A 23,921-nucleotide genomic window follows, 5' to 3' on the forward strand; every position below is an offset into this window, starting at 1 on the left:
CATTAGCACGTACGTCCCGAGGGTGGGATTTTTTCTATCATATTTGCAAGGGTTTATTTACAAATGATGTACTATACATTCTTCCATTGCAGTTGAGAGTGTGTTGTGTGTGAATTTAAGATAAATGTCCTCACGCAACACTTGCTTGTCGCTCCTATTCCTCTATTCTGTACTCGCCCTTTGACTTCGGAGGCACTCTAAATTGGTATGCATTTAGAGTTGCACTTTTTTTCCTACATTACAATATGCTTTCTTACGCCGCTAGATGTGTGTTAGCTTTATTTATCTAAACTCTCCAAACCTATACCCGTTTCACGTGGCCTGTTTTTATCGGGTTTAGAAGTTGCCTGGAAAAGGGGCTGATTTTGTTTGCTGACGCTGCAGACACACTAGACACTTACAATACGTTTCCAACTAGACACTGTTTTGGGGAGCCACTATACACACTACACTGCAAACATGCATTGCACTTGGTGTTGTAATTTGAGCCAATTTATTCATATTGCATTGCAATACTTACAAAATGTCTGCCTGTATCCATACGTTTGCTTGCTCCTCTTTCTCTCTCTCTCCATCGGCGTGTTGTGTATTCTACATCATGCAACATCAAATTCTCAACTCTAAACATCCATATTATGCGGGATTATTGATGGAATTGTTTGATCTGGGTATTTTATACAGCTTCATTTATTATCACTACAATACGTGCATCGGGTTTGCTTTTTTATGAAATAGCTGATGGGAAAAAACAGCGTTAAATGTTACAAACAGCAATACTTCTGAATACTGTTGATACTAGGACCAACGAACAAACTCTACATTTAAACCGAATTGTGCGTCTTTACGTGTTAAACTGAAAGATGTATTTAGTATATCAATAATAATGCATGTTGGAATTTGCTAAAAAAACAAACTCAAACCACAAACAGGTGAGGTGATTATTGCAATCTTTGCCAGGTTTGTATACACACACACACACACACACACTCTTTTGCCTACATATTAAACGATCTTCACGGCCGTTACTTGCACTAACATATGGGCTAAGAAAAACACACATTCCCTATCTTATTTTTCGCTTTCGATATCTCGCAAGCATTGTTATGCTATTGCATTATAATTGCACTACCAATCATTGGTTGGTAAATTATTGAAATAAAAAAAAATGCAGCATAAAAATCAATGCTATTTCTTTCTGCTTCGATTCATGAAACCGACCGACAAAGCTGTCAACTTTAGGAAACTTAGGCCACTTTTGTAATTTTGGGAAGATTTAAAAATGGTTAGATACTAAAAAACGGGGGTCGTATACCTGACACTCTATTCACCGATGACACACAATCTATCTAGCTTTAGTGTATCTAGCTAGCAACTTTGCCGTGTAAAAGGTTCGCTTTTTACGTCTTTCGATTTCCGTCACAGTGCCCAGATGCATGCATGAACTAGTCCCTAAAGCATGGCCTATCGACGATAAACGTAGTGTGTTCTTATAGTATCTAGACTTTATCCTTTCTATTGTTAGCTTAATTCATAAACACAGTTAAATGTAGTAAATGACCATCCACAAGGGATGCTGGTTTGCATGAGGGGCACAGAGCGAGGACTTCTACAAAATAATACATAACTGAACGGACACAACAGCATGCGCAAAACACATGCCTGTGTGTATGTGTACGCCCACAAATGCATGGTTGCTGTTGTTGTTGTGCACATGTTAATCACTTAAACAGCAGAATTGTTAAAACTTAAAAATAGTCTTTGGTTTCATTTCGAAATGTTGATTTCTTCACCTTCACTACCCCGATGTGTGTGTGTGTTTGTTTGTTCCTATATTCCGGGGATAGAGTGCCAATAGCTCGTCACCAGGAGAAAGCTCTCGAAACCCTGTGCTGCAGGGTTTTACAGTGTCCTTGGATACCAAGAAGCTCTTGACGTTTGGATGGGGAAAAGAAGAAAGAATACGAGCTTATCACTGTGCCTCTGACGACTGTTGTTGTTGCTGCTGCTGCTGCTGCTGCTGCTGTTGGGAGGCTGGTTGTTTCCGCTTGTCAACTAGCTTAATATCGTGTAGCTGCAGGTCGTTCTTTGAGATGGATGCAAACTTGATCATCGACTGGGTGGAAACCTGCGGCACGTGACTGAGATCAAGCCGCGTCAGGGCATCACACTTTGCCAGATGGTCAAGCGATAGTTCCGTGATCAGCTTGCAGCAGCTCAGGTCCAACTCGACCAGCGTTTTGATGGCCGCTGGCGACGTACCGATCTGTGCGATTGCCGCATCCGTAATGCGCTGGCACGAGCTCAGATCGAGATGCGTCAGGTTCGGCAGCCCTTGGGTGATGTAGCGCAGCGCCACGTCCGAGATGTCCGCCCCGGCCACCTTTAGCATTTTCAGGTTGCGCAGCCTCGATTTCGAATCGGCCAGCCCGGGGCGCGAATCTTTCGGCGGGGAGAGAATCTCCCGGATGGCGAAATCGTTCAGCCCAGCAATAAAGCTCAGATCCAGCACCTGAAGCGGCGGGCACATGCAGGTGTGCAGCCCCAGCACGGCCTGTATGTGAGTGCCCTGCAGGGAGAGATTCTTAAGACCGGGAATGCGCGATATTAGCCACGTAACCTGCCGCTTGCCCAGCCCTATCCAATCCATGATCAAATGTTCGGGCTGGCGGCGCACTATCGCCGACAGCAGGTTCGGCGATAGCTTGTACTCTGCGCAGTTCATCCGCTTCCAGAGCGATGGATCCACGGCTATGTTAGCCCACGTCTTGCACACCATCGTACAGGTCACGAGCGTTTCCGGGGGTAGGTAGCGAAACACAGCCAACAAACAGGGAGCGTCCAGCGCGTAGTTCCCGGACAAAGACATCGTCGGCGTGTGCGCCACCGAAGCCGGCCGGATCGGGTACAGCGGCTTCTTCATCGGTTTCGTCGACGTGCTGTGTATCTGATGCGCCAGCTGCATTCGCTGGGAGGACTTTTTCCTCGGAAGCGAACCACCGTGACTGTTCTTCGCTTCATTGCCATCCGCAGCACCTGTACCGGTTCCACCGCTATGGTGATGTGTGTTTATGGCACCGCCTTCATCACTCTTTCTTCGCTTCACCGCAACACCGTCCGCTCCCGCCGCACACGACGATGCCAGCGCCTGCTCGCGCTGCATCTCACGGCCATCTTTAATGACGCTGGTCGCATGGTGATTCACCGGATAGCCATGATTCGGATGATGATCCAATGGTTCGTCCTTTACCTCCACCTTCATCGAGCCGCCGCCCATCGCCGTGCCCGCACCCGGGGAGGAGTTCAGCGAATGGTGCATTTTCTTGCCCACCCCGGAAGCGTCATATTCCGACCCGCTGGACATATCTTCGTCCTTAATCTTGGGTTTTCGCTCGAACAGGATGTTGCCACCTTTACTCCCTACAATGACCGCACTGCCAGACACCGCAAAATCGTACAGCATATCGTCCTGGAAGCGTGGTGCCCTCGGAGCGGAAACGTTCGCTCCCGCCATCATACCATCACCCGTACTGTTCATTGAACCTTCGCCGCCACTTCCCGCCCCACCATGCCCGCTGCCACCTATCCGACCGAACTCGGCATTGTGGGCTGAGGATGCGTCGCTGCTGCACGACATGCGCCGTATGTCGGAAGATTTTTGCCGCGCTCGGAAGTGTCGAGGCTAAAATGAAAAAAAAAAGGAAAGATTAACAAATGTCCTTTCAATTCAACAGATCCACGAATTGTGTCACGATCTGTCTTACCCGGTAGTCCGTATTTTTGCCCGACTTACAGCACGACGGACACTCCCAGCTGTTCGGCAGATCGTCATTCACGATGCCCTGCGCCTCCGGGGCAGCACGCTGCGCGCAGTCGGGGTGCGAAATCTCGTAACACACCGAACACTCCATCAGCGCGGACGGGCCCTCCTGCATCTGGGCCTGCAGTTTCGCTTGCGCCGGCGCCATTATCGGCGCCTGGCGCCATCCGTCCAGATTGCAGTGAATGCACTGCGCCGTCACTGGCAGCATCGGCTGCAGACACTGGCGCATCATGCACGTTTGCTTCGCCCGCCCCGGCCCGCCAAACTTCACCATATCGAGGCAGAAACTACACTCCCCGCAATCGGACCGCTGACAGGCTTCGCAGTTTTTGCATCGTGTCCGGCGCCTGCGCGGTCCGTTACCACCACCGTCCCGTTTCTCCCCACCGTGCCCACTGTTGCCGGTGCCGTGCTTTTTGTACGGTCCGCGGCCCACCCCACTCGACGGTAGACGGTTGCCGCTGGTTGGCTGCGGCGACACAAAGTTCCGATCGTCACCGTTGCCGTGATGATGGTTGTTGTACCTTGCCGGCGGTCCCATCGTGGTACCCCCGTTGGAGCTACCGATCGGCGAACGCGAAGTGCCGTTTGCATCACCGTCGGCCGTCTCACCGGACTGCTCCCTACTACGCGGCACCGCATGACTGTGACGACTTTGGGAATGAATTTGCTGCTGATCCTGCTGCTGCTGCTGCTGCTGCTCTACAATGACCTGCCGATGTGGCTGTTGTGCGTGTGGAGATTGTAAATGTGCTTCCGCTACACTTTCACTTCCACCATTCCCCATTCGGTTGTCACCATTTTTGTTTCCCTCCTGCTGCTCCACCTCCTGCAACCGTTGCCGCTCATGGTCCGCATTTCTTCGACGGTTTTCTGCCTCCTCAACGCCCTCCTCGTCGTCCTCCTCGTCCTCATCGCGGTCCCGTCGGCTATCGCGCGGTCCCTCGTTGTCGGTCGTACGGTTTCCTCCACCGTCGCCCGAATAATACTCATAGTGCTCCCGGATGTACGAATTGTTGCTGACGTTCAGGTCAGGATGCAGCACCGGCACACCGGTCACAGCCAGCTCCGGAATGTCCTTACAGTGCCGCTCGACCAGCGTCCGCACGTCCTTGATCAGTGCCACCGGGTCCTTGATTAGCTCTGGCACGTTTTTCTTCTGCGCGGGCAGATCGTACAGGTACATCACGATATCCTTCAGCCCGAACAGCTCGTAGTGCGTCAGATGCACGTGCGGCTTACCGACCAGCTCGTGCTCCCGGCCCGGTTCGCCCTCCAGATGCGAATGGCCGAGCAGCGTGTACACGTACTTCGCCAGCACGTACCAGAGCATCTCGGTGAAGAACGGATAGCGAAACTTTTGCGGCACCTTCGTATTATCCTCGACCTGCGTAATCTTGAGCTGCTTCACGATACCGAACGAGTGCAGAAAATTCCCCCCGAACACGAGCGAATCCGTCGGCGTGTACACGGCGTGTATCCACCCGGTCGGTATGAAGAACGTGTTGCCGGCGGTCAGGTACACCCGGGCACACTTCTCCACCGTGTCGCCGAAGAACACGTCCGACTGCTTGCCGGACAGTACCCACTTCTCGTACAGCTGCAGGTTCTTGTCGGTGGGCGGTATCAGCCAGAAGACCTTGCTGCCGCGCAGTATGTGGTACCAGACGGACGTACCGCCAAAGTCGACGTGAAAGTCGGTGTAGCAGTTCTTCACCGACATCAGACAGTACTTCTGCACCTTCGGGTACATCATGTCGTTCAGCAGGTTGGTCGACTCGACCTGCGATTCCTTCAGCTGCTTCGGCCACACCACATCCACCCAGTCGATCTGGCGCACGATCGCCGGACTCTGCACGTAGTTTTCCAGCTTGGTGTGGGAAAACTCGAGCGAAATCACGTTCAGCAGCTTCTTCTTCACCGGGTCCTCGTAGTACTTCTCCCACTCCTTCATCGTCATCTCGACGTTCTTCTGCGTGTTGACGTCCATCACGTCCAGCATGCGGCGCGACCCGACGCACATCCGGACGTCGCTGATGGAGAAATTGGCCGTCGGCACCTGCAGCCCGAGACCGGTTTTCTCCTTGAACAGTAGCGGAATGTTGAAGCCATTATGTTGCAAAAACCTGAAGGCAAAACGGGAGCATAAAAAAAAACAAACATAAGAGTAATGTCCACATTGTAAGCATGCAAAAACATTTCACAACAAACAGTACATCACATAGGCTACCAGGGAGGAACTTATCGAACAAAAATTAACTTAGTTTTACCACCGACATACTCCTACTGCAACTTCGCCTTATTCCGCGCAAGGTGCGACTCGTTTTTAATTAGATTAATTTGCCTAAACAAGCGCGGTCAAACCGGCACAAGCCCCAGCCGGGATTTAAACAGGTCAACAATAAATAATAGGACACCGTTCTGGTGACCGCACATCATGAGCCAATCTGTGCATCTTCGTCGACCCACAGAGAGGAGTCTTGACCCGGTTCAGATTTTTTCCAAAGGCACGAACCACACAACCTAAATGCATTATCGCGTGCAACTTCACCATGGTTCCAAATTGGGAAGCAATAGTTGGTGGTTTGTATTCCTAGCAAAAACAAAAAGTTTGTCCACAAAAAAAAAAGGTGACGCCCGTCCGCAAATTCCCCAACCAAAATAAAAACAAAAAAGCGCAACCCAAAGTTGTCATAAAATTGAAAATGGATAGAGGTCATGTTTTTCTCGCCTCTTTCTCTCGCATGCTCCATTCCGTTTCGTCCGAGGAACGGTTTGGAAAAGGATGAACGAATTCTTTTGCGCCGTGCCCACGGTTACGCCTGACAGCACACACCACTTTCTGGCAAAACACGTGCTGGCGGCGGTACACGGGGCTGGAAGGAAGGAAAGAAGGATATAAGTGAGTGGAAGGTTTTTGACAAATCGTTCACACAGATTGCGGCCGGTTTGTTGGACATGCTGTGCTGACAAGCGCACGAGAGAGAGCGCATGTTGGTGCGCGATACGTTATCGATTTTCATTAATTGAATTTTACTAAAAATTTAATCACTAATAATTACATTCACGTCCCGCAGAGTCCCGTCGCAGGGAGATTAATTGATGCGAATAACTTAATCAAGCCATTGCTCTTTGGCGCAGAAGGTGGTTTCTCACAAACAGTAGCGGCAAGAACCTCGGTGTTATTAGATTCGTATATGAATTCAGCTTTTTATTCAGCTCAACTTTTCTGTGAGGGCTTTTGGAACATTTTTCAGTTTTGCGGCCATTTGCAAATGTATCATGTTCGTTTCAGTTCTTTCCTTCGCAAGCCAGCCTCGTGATTCAACACCGCAAGCTTCTCTCTTCGTAGATTAGGTAAGTTTGAAACCCACTTATGGAACCACTTTCGCCCTCAAAGTAGGCAGTTAGAGAAGGGCAACATATAAGAGGGGGGGAAAAACAAGAAGAATAAAGATGAGAGAGCGACCGTACAACACCATCTCCGTCCGACAGTTATCCCATTTTCGTGGAATTGCCATTAAACGAGAACGGCGGGCGTTCGTTCAGGAAAAACCTTGAAAGGAGGAAGTAACCATTTCGAATAGATGGGTAACCTTTCTAGAGAAAAGCCGACACACGGGTACGGAGAAGAATTCATGGTTGGTTTCACATTAGGAAACAAGAAAAAATGCATTCGTACGCTTTGCACCGCAACTCTTGGCAAGAATTGATAAAGCTACCTAAGGAGAAATTAAAATAGGAAATCTGAAGTTGGGTGATTGTTGCAGCAGCACACACTTGTCAGTTCTAATCACACCGAAGCGGGACCTGCACCTAACCAAATTCGTGGCACGTTTCAGCTGCCTCGTGGTGGACAGTTCACGTGTATACCGGTGTACACTACTACTACTGCAAAACGTCTTTAGCCTTCGAAAGACACCAACCATAACGTAATTTTCGCATACAACCGTACCACCACCACCAATGGAAACGCGAAGGCCATTAGACCGGAAAAAAAGATCAACCGGCTACCCCCCCCCCCCCCCCCCTCCGCACACCCTACTCTACTTACCCGACGGTTAGATTTTCGCCTTTCATCTCGCGCACCATGCCGGACTGGGCGAATCGTGGCGATTCCAGCTTTTCCGCAACGCTGAATCCCCGCGCCCCTTCGTAATCATCGTCGCCGAGCGTCCAGTCGTCCGAGTACAGCTTCTTCTGTTTGCGTTCGCGCTGTGGATGAAAAGGGACAAGAAAAAGGGAAAACCAAAATCAATGCAAACTGCCTGCTGTCCACTGGATGGTTCGGGGGGCTTTTCCAACCACATTGTTGTGGTTCCTTCACTCTCTCCTAAAAGTGTCGCCTGACAGTTTTGACGTATTAATAGTACCTTTTCCTAGGGACACGAGACGGGGGGCACAACCAACGCCTACTGTAAGCGGCATTAAAACGGATGCTTTTTTTAAGGGAAGAGAAAACTCTACAAGCTAAACAAGACACGCGGCAAAAAGGGTAACTGTGATTACAAGCAAGCACATGTGTATTTGCTACTGCTGCCCTTCGATCACCTACGTCATGGCCTCCTCCGTTTTACTTCTTCTTCTCACATGGTCGGGGCGGTTTGTGTACCGTCCCCTCCTGGCGGGCAGACGGCGGCCGAGCCAGTGGTGCAATTCGTGTCTTAATCCCGGCCACAGTGCGCCGCCGTTCGTGCGCCGGACGGGCAGGCAATTTTATGACCGTGAAAAGTGAAAGTCATTCCTCAGCTGTTTCTTGTTCAATTGACGGTCGGTGGCGTTTTTCATACTTGGCGCAAGAAAACTCCCCCGTCACTACAACACACACGTGTTGCTGCGGACGAATGAAGACGGGTATCAAGTGCGAAAAACAGTTTAAATCATTACCGTTTGATACATAATATGGGCTTTCACGTACCAGTGTAGAGCTTGTTATCTTCTGAAGTCCAACTAACCAAAAATGAGTATTTCTATATCACAATCTTACAATTATTTTAGAGCCAATCCCTTGGTACAATGTATTGAAGTTCTTAACAGATCTACAGATGTTTCGAAACAAATACACACCCAACAACTACACTCACTCCCAGAAGTGCTTCGATCAAGACAGTTTCTAACGAAATTCCCGATTGGAAATGCTTTCAAAAAAAAGGAATATCCAAAATATATTTAAAGAAAACTCCCAACAGCTACACAGATAAAGTACGTCTATAAAAGACGAGAGATCGTCGTGCGAGGATATATCGAAGGTTCCAAAATTGCGAACCTCCAAAAACCTGAACCTGAACAAACCGGTTTCGTAAGCCTGTTTTAGGGCATATGTTGGTTGGCGGCAACAGGCGTTGGCTTTAAATAAAAGCTCTCGCGTTGCCAATATTCTAGCGGCAGTACACGAGATTACGCGCCGCCTTTGGAAGCGCATCTGCCTGTGTGTGGCACACCTACTACTCTACTTGTTGTTACTGTTAATAAGGCATTAACAGGCAGTAAAAAAGGGATGATGCTGCCCTTCCTGGCTGGTGATGATTATGCTCACACACACACACACAAACACACACGCACGCAGAGACATTTGGTATTTTTAGATTTTTGCTGCATTTTCCCATTACACTGAAATCGATAAAACCCTTGGTAAAGAGATTCCCCCCCCCCCCACGCTACCTACAACAAACATCGATCGGGATGATGTTGGGTTGGGGGTTGTATCTTTCATGCCTCTGCTGGAACTTGTTACAGCGGGGAAATGGTCGCTGGTTTTACGCGTCGAAAAGTAAACAAAAGCGAATGGGAAGAGGGAGCGGAGTGGGGCGTAGCGCACACGGTGCAAAGGGAGCACATACCGGGAACCGGGGGCCACCACTTGAGGCCCTTCGGCGCAACACGAAAGCGATGGGGGCCTGTATATCTCGAGTTCGAGTTCTCGTGTATTGGTGCGATGTGCCGGGGGGGTTTGGCTGTGTGTTGGTAAGTGTTTGCCATCGTTCGTGTTCTAGATACGGGGAGAAGCTAATCTTATCTATCGCACGCGGATTTAACGGATACGGATTTGGCAAAGTATTTACAAGGGGAAATTTAAAAGGGTTCAAACAACGCCTAATTTAATGTGATCCTTTTGATGAAAATGCATAAAACAGCGTCACCTGCCAGCGATAATCGCGCACCAACCGTTTTGCTCACCAAAGTGTCGAGTCGGCATTATTATCAATCGATAATTAAGATACGCTTAGCCAATATAGGGGTTGTACGAAGAAGCTGTGCAGTGTCACCATAACATCCAATTTTTTTTTTTGTCCATCATTTTGTATTGCTCACACAGGGAGGGCACAGTAAAGTTTGACGTTGCCACACGTGAGGAAGTTTGTCGGGGAACAGCAGCTTCGAAACAGTTTACTTTTCCAACCGGCGGCTGGGAGAGTGTGATTTTCGTGAAACGTCATTTAACGCTAACATGTGACTCTTGAAGGTTTACCGATTTTTCCACAATAACATCACACAATAATAACAATAGCAGCTGTATGCTACACAGCACACATATATGTTTATCAGAGACATACAAGCAAAAGGTAAAATGAAACACCTATCACCATTACGTGTTACATACAGATCAACATACATAGTAAACATTACATAAGTTTTATGATTTTAACTTTTCTTAAAATCATAAATCACCATTATATTTTAGCAAGAAACTATTGGAACTTGTTCGTATCAGAACGTTATAACAGCTAAAGCGCTTTTAAGCGGTCTGCAAACAATCATGACCTATCTCCTACTATCAAGTTCCTGTCAATTTCATTTGCACTCGGTAAAATTGCTTCCATTCTTTCCACCGTTCAAGTGTGTGTGTGTGTGTGTGTGTACCGAAAACAACGTATGAAATATTCATTTCCATCTCGAGAAAAGCAACAAAAAAAACTAGGACTAAAGACGATTTCATTCTTTCGCTTTTTTTTCTATTTCTATTACACATCCTCATCATCATCCTTGTTGGGGTGAGCAGCCGAGGGAATGATCAATACCTGTGCCGGGGAGGGGGGGGGGAGGGGAACATGGGCTAGGAAATCATTCCATCTTAGCAGCCGGCCGGTCTCCCCTACTCGTCTGTGTGGCTGGGAGAGAACGAACGAGCAAACGGAGAAGAGAAGCTCTAGAACAAGGGCAAAAAACAACCAGCAAACCGGACTGCCAAAGGAAGCTGCTGCGTCCGAAGACACGCCGCCGTACACACGCTCTGGAGCCAGCCGGGGGGGTGGGGGGGAGGTACATTTCGTTAAATTCAAACCCATCGAAAGAATGCGCAGCGCTTCCCCAGACCGGCCAAAAGCAAACAAAAAAAAAAGCAGGCCACAATGCTTCGCTCACCCACATTCGCACGCACACGGCACAAAAGAGACAGAGTGTGTGTGTGAGAGCGAGAGATAACAAGAGACAGGGGAGAATGTATACACGCGTGCGCTGTCCGTTGCGCGTTTATTCGCGCGTCTCTTGACTCGCGCGAAACGCACCTATTGGCATCCTTTTCATGCCGCTTGCCGAATTGCAAACATTGCCCGGAATGAAGGGCTGCTCCTGTCTTTATCCTTTTTTTTCTCTTTTCTTCACTCGTAGAACGGAACGCGCTACCCCGCAAAAGAGAGAGAGAGAGAGAGAGAGAGAGAGAGAAAGAGATAGAGAGAGAGAGAGAGAGAGAGAGAGAGAGAGAGAGAGAGAGAGAGAGAGAGAGAGAGAGAGAGAGACTAAAACACTCCACGAAGAAGCAGGTAGAATGCCGCCGATCCAAACGAAACAAGAAGCGATAGGTGAACGGCGCGCAACCCAGCAAATGGTATGAAATCATCCCCACAAACACACACACACACGCACACGTGCGCGCTCTTGACCATATTTTCGCGTCATCAGCAGGATATGTGTTTACAGGGACAGTGGGAGGCTCCCAGGGGGGAGTGTTGGGAGGACAGATTTTAGGGAATGACCAACCAAGCTGTTTCGAGAGCACGTCATCATGCGCTTATTGTCGCTCCGTTTCATGTGTGCTTTTCGTTGTTGCAAACATCACACACACACACACACACACACACACACACAGCGCCACGCTTAGCACACGCTTTTCTGCGCTTTCGCCGTGTGCTTCTACTAGCGCAAAACAACACAATTCCGTTCGCAGCAAGTGTTTCTCCCTCCAATTCTTAGCTAAAAACTTACGCAGAGCATTGGTGTATCGCTCCATGCGGGTTTAGACGTTTGGAGGGCAGTGTTCAAACGGAAAGTGGAACACTTTTTCAAAAAGTTGCTACCCACCGGAGCCACGCTGCCATTACATTGCGCGGTTACTGATTCAGCAATACAGCCACTAAACCTCCTTTTACTTTTGCGTCTCCCGTCCAGCTAGGCTGCTCGCGAGAAGTCGACCAGCAAGGTAAAAAGAGATCTTCCCTTCCCTGCTGGCCTTCCCGAGTGGAGTAAAGCACTGAAGTACTTGCCCTAACGCATCACCACTCTACCGGCGCGTGCCCACCCCCCCCCCCCCCCTTCGAGAAGTCTTTTTTTTTGGCCAAAAAATAACGAACCATGATGTGGTGGGGTTTCATTTTATCGCACGTTCTCACCTCATTCAAGACGCAGGAGAAGTCTCTTGCTGACGACTTTCCAAAGACGCGTACTTAACGCGCATTAGATGCCATCCAACACGTCAAACCAGTGGTCTGGCATGAATGGAAGAGCAAGGGATAAAAATTTGCCTATCGTTCCCTTTCCCCGGACATCGTTCGACCCGGAAAGAGAGAGAGAGGCAAAATGATGTTGTAGTTTGATTTCCTTCGTGTTCCTTCGGTACGATCCGAAAATAAACCACATGCCATGCCGGCGGCGGCAGCGGTGGGGCCCACCACCGTGTGGATTGCGTACGCGGAAAGGATTTGCAACAGTAGATGACTGTTTAATCCGCCACTCTCCTGATGTGGTTTGATTGCAACTATGCCGATACAATTTATCGATAACAAACATATTGCCACACACACACACACACGCGCGTGAGAAGAATGCCATGATTGGGAAAGATTATTTTCATTTAAAAAAAAAAGTATGCCACATCCAAGCAAGCAAAGTCAAGCACACCACACAACTCACGGCCAACTTTGGCGAGCGCAAGACAAACTAGAACGCTTGGCGGCAGCTATTTCTGGAACCTGCGATCGGAACAACTTTTCCGCCAGGTGTGTGCGGAGCAGCGCGTCTTGAGTGTGTGCCTGTGTATGTGCAAATGTCCCACATCCGGCGGGAAAGATGATGTCTTATCGTGCAATGTTCATCTGCACCAAACGGAGCGCGTGTGTTTTCCATTCCGCAGAGCGATTGGGACGCCCTAGAACACCTTCCTGCGACGTGTCCGATCTGCACGCCACCGTCACTTCCGCCAGGGAAAAGGAGCCAAAACCTTACTTTGCTCATATACACTGACTCAAGCTACTCATACATTTTTGCGTTGGCGATAACCCCTTTCGCTACCCAATTTGTAATGGTCGTGATGGGTGCGTTTTCCCCCCTTCGCTAACTCACCAGTTGTCTGCGACTTTTCGATGGCGATATCGGCGGCACCTTATCGGATGACATCGTGCCGCACGTTTTTTACGTACGCTGCCGCTCAACCAAACGAAGCCAACGTGCCGATGTGTTGCCGTGGTTTGTTAATGATGGCAAATGATGATAACGATGACGATGACGACGGTTGCTTATCTGAGCCCTTTTTTGTAACTCGTAGTTCTTGACGCTTCAGTACACGCCACCACTATCGCCGCTTTTCGGTTACACGATGCACACAGACACACACCACGGTCCGTGGTCTGATTCACTTGCCCTGAACTTGCCACACGGTAGTTAATTAATTTTACGTATTTTCCACCGACTGGCGCTAGACTAGCGCTGGAATGGCCACTATTCCAGCAGCTGTGTAGGGGCAAAGGTGCTGAGCGCCATCCTGGCATATGTTGTTACTTTGCTGCTGACGTCACACATGCAAACGCGCGCGCACACACACACAACCGCTGAGACGGTTCACAACAAAACACGAACACGGTGACATTTACGTTTCACGCACTTGCTCTTCACGCTCTTTTGTCTCTTTAATAACAACACAATGCACGTACACACACACACACATACACGCACACCTGCTGATTTTTCCCGTCCGTTTTCTTCCTCGTGCTCGCGCTTCTTCGCGAGCGTGTGCACTCTTTTTATCACTTTGCTCCAGTTACATGCCTCCGCCGCTCTTGTTTCACCCCACTTCCTTCAACCACTTTATGGCAGCACGGCACACTGTGATGACGGATGATGATTGTTTATGCTTTCTTTCTGCACACGGTGGGTCGCGCCGATACCGACTATAGCTTCAACGACGAGAACGACGCATCACACCACATACACACAAACACAAACACGCACGGTAGAACCACCTAGAGATGCAAGGGAAAAGGGAAGAGAAAGAACCGAATGAGATGAGGAAAATGCTGTGAATGCGTAAGCCCTGCGAAAGAGAAGACCACTGACAACAAGAAAAGAGACGTAGGCGGAGGAAAAAGGCAAACGCAGCGCATCCCCGAATATACGTGTAAACGTGCATTCCAATAAACTGCACCCTTGACACTTTCTGCTTTTTCTTCTTCTGCTCTCGCTTCCCTCTCGCTGTGGTGGTGGTAAACGATACCAAACGGAGGAACAAAAAAATACACGACACACACACACACACGCACACACGCACATGCAGGCGTATGATTTTCTGAGCTATCGTTCTCTTTCGCTCGCTTTTCTTCCGCGCTTCTTTTGCGTTGCTCCCCACCGTTGTTGCTTTTGCTCTTCACGCTTTGCTTCTCACTCTTGCTCGATTCACTTGTCACGGTTGCTGATGATGATGCGGTTGCGTTTCGGTATGGTGGGCCAGAGCCCTCCACTACCCCCCCCCCCCCCCCTCTAACTCTATTTTCCGTGCCTGTTTTCTTCCCTAATTATGAGCTCCCCATTGACACATGGGGAAAAAGGTGGGGCAAAGGTAGTTCTTTCTACGAGAGGACACACACACACACGCGCGTAATGAAAGATAACACGACACAGAAGCGGCGGCAGCGATTAAAACGTAACAACAGATGAAAATCTATTCCATTTTCCGCCCAATCATATCACATTAGCTCCACACACACACACACGTACACTCCCCGTTCAGCTTTCAACACAACTGTGCACAGCACACCCAGGCTTGAGCGAGCTCTAGAAGGCTACAGACCAGTGTGCCTGCAAAGTGGTGCGCTGGCTGGCTGCTGGTGACCGGAAGCCCTAGCCCGACCGCAACCTAAACCAATCACTCTGCGGCGGGGAGATATGCCGAAAGACCACCACCACCACCACGAGTCTAAAACGCGCATTCACTTTCAACGCGCTCCGTGCGGTGCGCGGTGCACTGTTGATTGCGTTTTGCTGGCCCGACAAGTGAGACCAGACCTACCACTGCGATGTATAAATGGCGGCCGATTCTGCTGCTGCTGCTGCTGCTGCTGAAAAACCGCACCACAGAACGCGTCCCAGATGAGCCGTCGCCTTCCTTGAGCTGGCACGCACACGCCCGTACTGAACGGAACCGTTTCGACCGGGAAGACCTCGAGCTGCGCTGCGAGCGAGTTTCGGTGCGTTCGGATACCGCGAAGATGACGTCATCGGCGACGGTGGTACGGTGGTGCGTGCGCATCGCACGCGGTGGTCAAAAGTTTTGATACCGTGCTTTACCGAATCGGTAAACGGGTTGCTTAAAGTAAAGGGATATTTACATGTAAAATCGTACGTCACTTTTTTTTGAATGTGCAATTGGATAAATGCTTTCCATTTTCTAATCACAATATTAACGCAATCCAACGGCATCTAATAATGTATCCGCTCGCACGCTCCCACTGTGCCGTTTGTTCGGGGTTTGTTTCGTCGTTTTCGGACTACCCGCGCCGCGCGTTTCCCTCTGCAGGAGGAAAAGAAGCGCAGGCACGATTTGCGGGCGGTACGTGCAGGCGCAAGACAGAAAGAGAGATACACATTCACTTTTCTGCCACTTCTCGAAACCACACAACGCACACAGCGCGCGACGCTGATGTTGATGAGGCTCGATGTTACGGCCGGAGGAGGAAGGCCACGGTGCGGTGCGACGAGAGCACACTATTCACAGCACAATCACCATCGCCGCTGCTGCCTCCACTGCAACCACCACCACCGCCACCAACTCCCCTACTGGCGCCGCTTCAACCTTCCATCATTCATGAACACGCCGCACTCATCGCTTGAATATTCTGCCGTCGTCGCCGTGGTCGCAGTTGGCCATTTGCAGGCTGATGCTGCTACACCACTTATTGCTGCTGCTGTTTTTATTTTGTGTGTTGTTGCTGCCTTTTTCACTCACGCACTTTTTGCCACACACCCAACCGTGCGCGTGCATGGGTGTGTGTGTACGTGTGCCCGCGTGATAAATAATAAAACTAATTACGTTTTCCCTTTGTTTAACGCTTACACACACACGCGCCTACCTACCAACCCGTACGGGGTCACATTTTCATCGAACCACCAGCGATTAATCGTAAACACGCTGCCTGCAACACTGCACAGAGCACAAAAAAAAAGGTATGCACCCGGATGCCCGCAAGCCGGGGGAACAGAGCGCTGAAAACGGGAAAAAATCTGCAGCTATGTCGTCGAAATTGCACCGACGCAGCGTACGGTTTCACGTGTGTCCGCCCGGATTCACCGAAATCGACTGAGAGCGAAAAAACGATCGCCTTCTCTTTTGCGGGTAATTTTTACCCCCGTCGAACGACGAGCGACGCTCTCGGCGAACATTTCTCTCTCGCTCTCGCTCTCCTTCTGATGTGTCGCTCCCGGTTTGCGGTGTTTCGTAGTGGTTTTTTTTCTTTCTTCCAAAAGCGATGAATTTACGTTCGGTTCTGGCGGATAAATTTTACAAAATTAATTCCAAAAAATCAGTCAGAAACATTCAAGAAGCATTTAAATTTATTCCTTACTGGCTTACGGACCCTATCGAAAGGACAACATTGTAAAAAGAAAAAAGAAGAAACAAGACACCGCTTATTTTCCTTACATTAATTTTTCTTCGCGCAAATCACGTTAGAGCACGCCAAAAACTGTACAGCATGATTACTTAGGATTGTTACATGACAAAGAGAAGCTCGCCTTTGCATCCGTCTAAAAGCTACATTTCAACGTCCATCGTGGCCGGATCCGGCGCTGCTGATCCCTGCGGCCAGCCCGCGCCGCTCCCGTCCGGCTCAAAATCCAAATCCTCGTCGTAATCGGGCAGATCCGGCAGAGGTTCGTCACTGATGGCCATCGAGTCTGGTGCAGCTTCGCTGTTATTGTTATTTTTCATCGCTTTCCGCTCCTCACGCTCCCGTTCCTCCAACTGTTGGGCAACCTTCGAGAGCACGGACTGCACGCGCTCCTGGGGCGGCTGCCAGATCATCAGCGCAGTGCACGGCTTTTCGATGCGCTGCAGCAACGCTTTGGGCAAGATTTCGCCCCGGCCGTCCAACCGGCGCACCTCCTCGCAGATCGCGATGCGCTGTGCTTTCTTTAACCGTTCCTCCAGCTCCTGCGGTGACATGCACACGTGGTAAGCGTCCGCGTCGTCCGAAACGTTGCCCGCATCGCCCAACAGCATGTCCTCTTCTCGGCTGGAGTGGGCACGAGGGTCAGCTGTGGACGTCTGCGTACGGATGTCGTGTGCTGTGTATTCGGTGGAAAGGTGCAGATTGTTGAAATGCGACGACATTACTTCCTCGGTGAGAAATTGCTTCGATGGACTGGTGGAGAATGGTAGTAGGGAAAAAAGCGTCACTCGGCTGTTCTCCACACTCTTCAGACGAACGTGCATTACTTACATTGGGATGACGTCGGGATCGGGCTTTCGTTTTCTGAGTTCCGGCAGGAAGGAGACCGGCGCGGGTCCAAACGATGGTGGACTGCTACCGGATGGCATCTGGGGGATGGGCGAGGGTGGTCCCGTGATGGGACTTGGTCGGATAACTGCATTGAATTCCATCACTTGTCCCGGTTTCATCCCGTACGACCAGGGCATTTCGGCAAAGTTGAACGGTGCACCCGTAGGCGAGGGCATTATTTGTGATGGCAGTATGCTCGGATTTCTAAAATGTATACAGTGGGTAACTAGAGAACCGAAAAACGCTGCACAGAACAGTTAACGAATGCTGCACTGATCGAACCTGATCTTGAGGGGAGAGATCCGCTTCGTTCCCTGGTAGAAACTAGAATGGGATGCCATCTCGATGCGTCGCCGAGCGATGGTGTGTCCTTGTATGTGTGCGTAGTTATGGAAATCCAACCCCGTGGAAGGTGCTCGCACGTTCCAGAACTTTCCCGCAACTGCCCGAACTATTGTATGGCGCTTTTCTTTATTTCAAACATAAATAAACACAGTAAAATTCCACAAATTGTTCGGAGCACGCAAAAAAGTATGGATTTTTCTTTGCCTTTTTTGTTTTGTTGTTTTTTCTTTGACGTGCTGCAGCAATGGTAAATATTGTGAGACCAGTGTGGCCAGATTATACATTTCACTCTGGTCACTCTGCCCACAGGGCAAGGCGAGCTTTCGAGAGAGAGAAACGTCAAAAACCGTCACAAAAACTAAAAAAACCGTCGCCAGCGAGGGAAAATCGCATTGATTTGGAGGGTTTGGCGACGGATTTTTAAGTAATAGTAGATTTCCACGTTTCGAACGAGGGCATTTGAGGGTGGCCGCCAGAAAGCTCGCCTTGCCCTGTGGGCAGAGTGAAACGTCAAACGGCGTTTTAATTTCAAAACATTTTCATACAACAGTTCCGCGCTTTCCCATGGCAACTGACGTTTCGTCGAATGTACAACGGTCCTCGTAAAACGATGCTCAGTGCAATATAGGAAACAAGCTTTATTGCGTGTTTTCCATTTAGTGTTATCCTTTTAATATGTCGATCGGCTGCTGATTTAATGTGTAAAGTGAGGTTTTAATTGCGCACCATGGCGGACTCCCCGCGTAGCATACTCGTCCGGCTGGAGCAGCTGAAACAATGGCAGGAGGAGCAACAGCGCGTCCTGCTGGAAAAGCATCTCGCCCAGCAGCAGCTACTGGAACGGGAGCAGCAGAAAATGTACGAAGTGTTGGGACTGCGGCAGCACTCGCTCGATAATGCCGGTGATGACGGTGGTGGCGAGGAATCGTACGCGGAAGATGACAGCGAGCCGGAATACGAGGAGACAAATCTACAGGCGCAGCTAGCGTCCGAGCGATTACAGCAGCAAGCGGCGTCCGGCAGGGATGATACGACCGTATTCGATTCGGAAAACGAGCAACCGACAGCCGAACAGGCGCAGGCTTTGCAAAAGATGAAAAACGTCCCGAAAAAGCGTTTCTTGAAGCGAGGCGAAGGATTGCGTGCCAGGTTTAAAGTAGATCCGGATAAGTTTAAGCTAGAAAATTTACCTAAATACAAATTTGCTAACCATAACAGAGAGAGAAGCAATCGCAAGGGTGAACCCCGGCAGCAGCAAAGTGATGGCGTTAGTTCGTGGGCTTCGAAAGCCTCTCGCGCGTTAGGCAGCAAGCAGGGAAAGGTGGAAGTAAAACAACCACCGGTCGAGAAAAAACTGCGCAACAAGAGTGACCAAGGCATCGTGCTGGACATTAACCGGGTGCAGGATAAAAAGCTCATTAGCACGCGACGCATGGGTGGATCACTTCCTACGATCAATGCCGAGGCGACTAAGCAAGACGCGCACACGAACGAGGCCGATCAGCTGCTGGCTGACAGAGTGAAACGGTTTTCAGTTACAGATATGATCGAAAAAATAGTCGAAAAACCACCCGCAAAGCCGAATCTGCCGTGGAAGAAAAGGCTCCTCGATCCAGCGGTTCCACCCAAGGTGTCGAAAGAGCAGCGTGATCTAAACTTTTTCGAACTGCTCGAGAAGAAGGTAGTAGGTAAGAATTTTAGCCCCAACTCGAGTAGCATACTCCGCTTTATAGCGGCAAACGAGTCAACCGCGAACGAAGAAACGCTTACAAATGACGAAAGTATGTACGAGTCGACTGCAACCGGTACGGCACTGGTACGCCAGGAGGAAGTTATTGTGAAGGATCGGCTTTCTCCGCCACCATCACGAGCAGACCTTAAGGAGGGTGACTCCGATGAAAGCGATGATGACCAGGCACACGTTCACTTTGCTGAGGATGGTTCAAAATGTAGCGCGGGAGAGGACACGGACGTTACCGAACACGAGACGTACCACCGCATGCAACGAATTACGTCTAGCAAAATGTCCACACCAAATGATAAAATGATTACACGTTCTGAATCGCACGAACAAACAGGCCAAGCTAGCGAAAGTGACGAGGAGGAGGAGGAGGAGGAGGAGGAGGAGGAGAAAGGGCGGACTAAAGAATGCGCTGAAGACGATGACGACGACGACGCAACGGTGGACAGTGCCAATGGGCAGTCGGAAACCGAGGACACAACGGTGGCGGGTGTAAACGTTGACGATACCCTTCGCAGCGAGATCCTTGCGAAGAGCGAACTGTTGAAGCAGCGGCTGACCGAACTGGAACGGGAAATCGACAACTATCGACGCGAAAACGCGGAGCTTATACAGGCCAAGCAGGAGCACGAGCTGGAGCGGCTCAAGCTGCAGCAGGAACGGGAAGAGCTGGAAGAGCACATGAATGATGAGCGCATCAAGATGGAGGTCTACTTTCACGACGAGCGTATGAAGATCGAAACGGAACGGAAGCAAGCGCTGCGCGAAGCGCAGAAACCGAACAAAAAGGACCGGGAGGAAATTCTGCGCCTAAATGAGGAGCTGGCGGAGATGCGCAAGCAGCAGAAGGAGCGTGAAGCAAAGCACAGTGCGTCGTTGGCGCGGTTTCGGGCGCAGCTGAAAACGGTAGAGAAAGAGTTGCAGGAGGTGCGGCTGGAGCTCGAGGTGACAAAGAAGGACAACCGGCGGCTCGAGACGGAAAATACGCGCCTGAAGCGGCAAAACAACAGTCGGATGTTGGTGGAAATCAATCGCAACATTGCCAAGCTGGCAGCCGGCGGTACCGAGTCCGCCGCCGAACGGCAAGAGTCCAAAGAAGTGAATGCAGCCGCTGCGCAGGATAAATCTAAAAGAGGCTTACAACCGAACCGCCCTAAAACGCAACAAGTTGGTGAGTCGAAGGTAAGCAAGGCGTCGGTGCAGGTTGCGAGGGCAAAGGTTACAAGCCATCCGCCGATGCGGGGGAAAGTTACAATGCGTACTAAAGCTGTCCGCATTTTGGAGCAGCAGGAAGGTTTGAGTTCCGAAACGGACGAAAATAATGGAAATAGGTTTTATGCACAACATGATTCCTCTGATGATGATTCCGATCGTCCTGTGAATGGAAATAAGAGTACCGAAGACGAGGGCGATGATGACGATGACGAGGACGATTACGAGGCGATTGGTGAAAATTCCAGCTCGGCGCAGGATAGTTCTGCAGTGCAGTCATCGTACTTCCCTAAGAATCCTGCCGTACGCAAAACGCTCTTTAACGCGGTAAACCTAAACGAAGATGCGGCTGTACCACGGCAAGGCTTGGTGCGCAAAGAAAACCCGCTCACCCAGTGTGATCTACTCGACCGGACACCGGAAGCGGCGGAGATGATAAAGAGCATGAAGCGTGAAATCGTGAATGCGGACGGCAGTCGGGACATTTGGTATCCGAATGGCAATTTGAAGAAAATATCAGCGGACGGATTGATCATACGGATGCTGTACTTCAACAAGGACATCAAGGAAACGAATATGACCGAGGGTACGACCAAGTACTACTACTTCGAGACCAATACCTGGCACACGACCTATCTGGATGGGCTGGAAATACTAGAGTTTCCTGAGTAAGTAGCTCACAGTTCGAGTTCTGCATGGTGGAGGAGCTTTTTTAATTTGTTTTCCCCCCCCCCCCACTTTTAGTGGCCAAACGGAGCACCGTTTTAAAGACGGATCGACGGAGGTTCACTTTCCAAACGGATCTATACGCACAACGAACCCGAACAGTGCAGACATAGCCGAAGAGTGGAAGTATCCAGACGGTACGACGGTAATCATCCGCAAAAACGATGACAAAGAGATAAATCTACCGAACGGGCAGGTTGAGATCCACACCAAGGCCCACAAGCGGCGCATCTATCCAGATGGGACGGTTAAGTTCGTGTACCCCGACGGCAGCCAGGAGTCCCGGTACTCGAATGGACGCATCCGGTTAAAGGATAAAGATGGCCGTTTGATATCCGACACTGGTGGGGGACCTTAAGCATCAACGTGACACACCGCGGTGACGAGATTTAGACGAGAAAGTGCAAAACCTCCCGCTGGATGGTGGGTTAGCGTATTTGATAGGACTAATTTATTCGTTCGTTTCCGGTGTGATTTGTTTTCTGTTTTTGTACAATAAATTACACCACTCTGCTCTGAACGCTGGCGGGACGAAGGCTGGCCACTCAGCAGGAACTGGGAAACACACACCGTTCAATCATTCTCACTGTCGCTTCTCAACCTTACCACTAGCGGGTCGGCGTGTTAAATGTTGTGCACAATCCGACAAGGTTAGCGTGAAATCGACCGGTTTCATGTGCAGCTCGGTTCCGAACAGCTGACGCAGACAGTCCCGAGCAGCCTCTTCCACTGCGACCGTCTGGCTCTCTCCGTAGCCCGTGCCCAGCAGCTTGCGGTCACTGTAAATGCCAACCTGGTGCGCTGCCAGCAGCGTGTTCCTTCCAACATTACCGATAAGGCGCGGTTCCGGGTCGGCAAGGCCTCGCTCTTTGCAGTACTCCTGCAGCGTCCGAAGCGGATCGGCTATCTCCAGATACTCGTACAGGTCGCGCTGGTTCAGCTGACCGCATAGGAAGTCGCGCACGAACAGGAAGCAACGCTCGTCGCCCGAAGAGCGTTGGAGTGCCGCAACGATGGCTTTAAGTGTCGATGCCAGCAGAGTGTCATCGATGGGGAACTCCGCGGCCATGATGATGTCCTTCGTTCCGAGATGGGACGATACGTGGGCGAGCTGCGCTTCGCTGGTGAGTGCCTCCCTCACGGAAGCGATAAATTGACGCGGTAAGCGTGGCAGCGCCGTCAACAGGAAAGCCTCTACGTACTCCGCAACCAACTGATCGCCTTGCGCAATCAGCTCCCTGTTGTCGTGCACGCCTAGCACCGGTTGCTCAATGCCGACTGCTGCCTGTTTGCGCGTTTCCTGCTCGATGAACGATTGATGCGTAAAGGCTTGCTGTAGCACGTTTGCATCGAACGACTCTTGCAATCGTTTGCCAAAGGCAAATATTTCCGCACTATAGTTCCAGTCGGAGTGGGACGATCGGGGCAGCGCAGCTTCCGGGCCCATCTTTTCCCGGCGCCGGCGAAGTTCGCGCAACGTTGGTGCCACCCATCGGTGCACATCCCGGTTCCGGTGAATGTCGAATCGTTGGGCCCCTCGAAGCAGCGAGCGTGTAACACTGAACAGCATCATTTTGGGGGGAAAACACTGCCTTTAATTGCACAAAATCGTAAAACACAGTGTCCGCGTTGTTCCGGCGATCACCGAAACGCAATGTGTTGTTATTTGTTGTTTTTCTGCGCTGTCAATGACAGTTGCATAAGCAGCGCGTTTGACAGTGCGGGAATGAACTGTGGTAATTGGCTGAGTTTACCACAGCTGAGTGTCATTTTGGTATTGGACTTTGAATCGGCGCAGGCGGCGGTTCAAAAATATCCAAATGTAAATACGGAAACGCCACACGTTGAAGGGAAACGTTGAGCCGGCGAAGGAAATTAGCCATTTTTTCGGCCGATAAATAGCATTTTGTCAGTTGCAGGTAAGTGTTTTGACATCGGAGGTATTAGAAAACGTAAAAAATAGCAAATTTGCTGCGACGGTATCGTCCGAGAATTGCTACAGACATCATAACAAGCAAGGATAGTTACCGTTTTATACAAAAATGTAGAACTGTAAATGTATTTCATGCCACGTTAAAGAGGATTATTGGCCGTT

At 50.1% G+C, this 23,921-nt stretch overlaps 4 protein-coding genes across 9 annotated transcripts; 1 reads left to right on the forward strand and 3 right to left on the reverse strand.

The window, feature by feature from the left end:
* Window positions 1-28: 28 nt before the first annotated feature.
* On the reverse strand, window positions 29-16,594 carry LOC120903074 (jmjC domain-containing histone demethylation protein 1). 5 transcript variants are annotated; one of them, XM_040312313.1, is made up of 5 exons: window positions 16,383-16,594; window positions 13,376-14,271; window positions 7,875-8,035; window positions 3,762-5,946; window positions 29-3,679 (listed from the first exon to the last, which is right to left on the reverse strand). In XM_040312313.1, the coding sequence occupies exons 2-5, from the start codon at window positions 13,427-13,429 to the stop codon at window positions 1,970-1,972; spliced, it is 4,110 nt and encodes a 1,369-aa protein (XP_040168247.1). In that variant the 5' UTR covers window positions 13,430-14,271; window positions 16,383-16,594; the 3' UTR covers window positions 29-1,969. The 5 variants fall into 5 exon arrangements, with proteins under 5 accessions (XP_040168247.1, XP_040168224.1, XP_040168240.1 ...); XM_040312290.1 differs by having other exon boundaries at window positions 16,379-16,594; XM_040312306.1 differs by having other exon boundaries at window positions 16,375-16,594.
* Window positions 16,595-16,833: 239 nt separating this feature from the next.
* Window positions 16,834-18,384, reverse strand: LOC120896923. The gene is made up of 3 exons (XM_040301447.1): window positions 18,085-18,384; window positions 17,743-18,006; window positions 16,834-17,664 (listed from the first exon to the last, which is right to left on the reverse strand). The coding sequence occupies exons 1-3, from the start codon at window positions 18,141-18,143 to the stop codon at window positions 17,055-17,057; spliced, it is 933 nt and encodes a 310-aa protein (XP_040157381.1). The 5' UTR covers window positions 18,144-18,384; the 3' UTR covers window positions 16,834-17,054.
* A 323-nt stretch (window positions 18,385-18,707) lies between these two features.
* LOC120895780 (centromere protein J) lies at window positions 18,708-22,248 on the forward strand. 2 transcript variants are annotated; one of them, XM_040299406.1, is made up of 3 exons: window positions 18,708-19,296; window positions 19,366-21,768; window positions 21,845-22,248. In XM_040299406.1, the coding sequence occupies exons 1-3, from the start codon at window positions 18,875-18,877 to the stop codon at window positions 22,182-22,184; spliced, it is 3,165 nt and encodes a 1,054-aa protein (XP_040155340.1). In that variant the 5' UTR covers window positions 18,708-18,874; the 3' UTR covers window positions 22,185-22,248. The 2 variants fall into 2 exon arrangements, with proteins under 2 accessions (XP_040155340.1, XP_040155339.1); XM_040299405.1 differs by having other exon boundaries at window positions 18,708-21,768.
* A 6-nt stretch (window positions 22,249-22,254) lies between these two features.
* Window positions 22,255-23,503, reverse strand: LOC120895782 (39S ribosomal protein L44, mitochondrial). The gene has a single exon (XM_040299407.1). The coding sequence runs from the start codon at window positions 23,397-23,399 to the stop codon at window positions 22,410-22,412; it is 990 nt and encodes a 329-aa protein (XP_040155341.1). The 5' UTR covers window positions 23,400-23,503; the 3' UTR covers window positions 22,255-22,409.
* Between the last annotated feature and the right edge of the window lie 418 nt (window positions 23,504-23,921).

This window comes from Anopheles arabiensis, chromosome 2, assembly GCF_016920715.1.
Source record: "Anopheles arabiensis isolate DONGOLA chromosome 2, AaraD3, whole genome shotgun sequence".
Lineage (NCBI taxonomy): Eukaryota > Metazoa > Arthropoda > Insecta > Diptera > Culicidae > Anopheles > Anopheles arabiensis.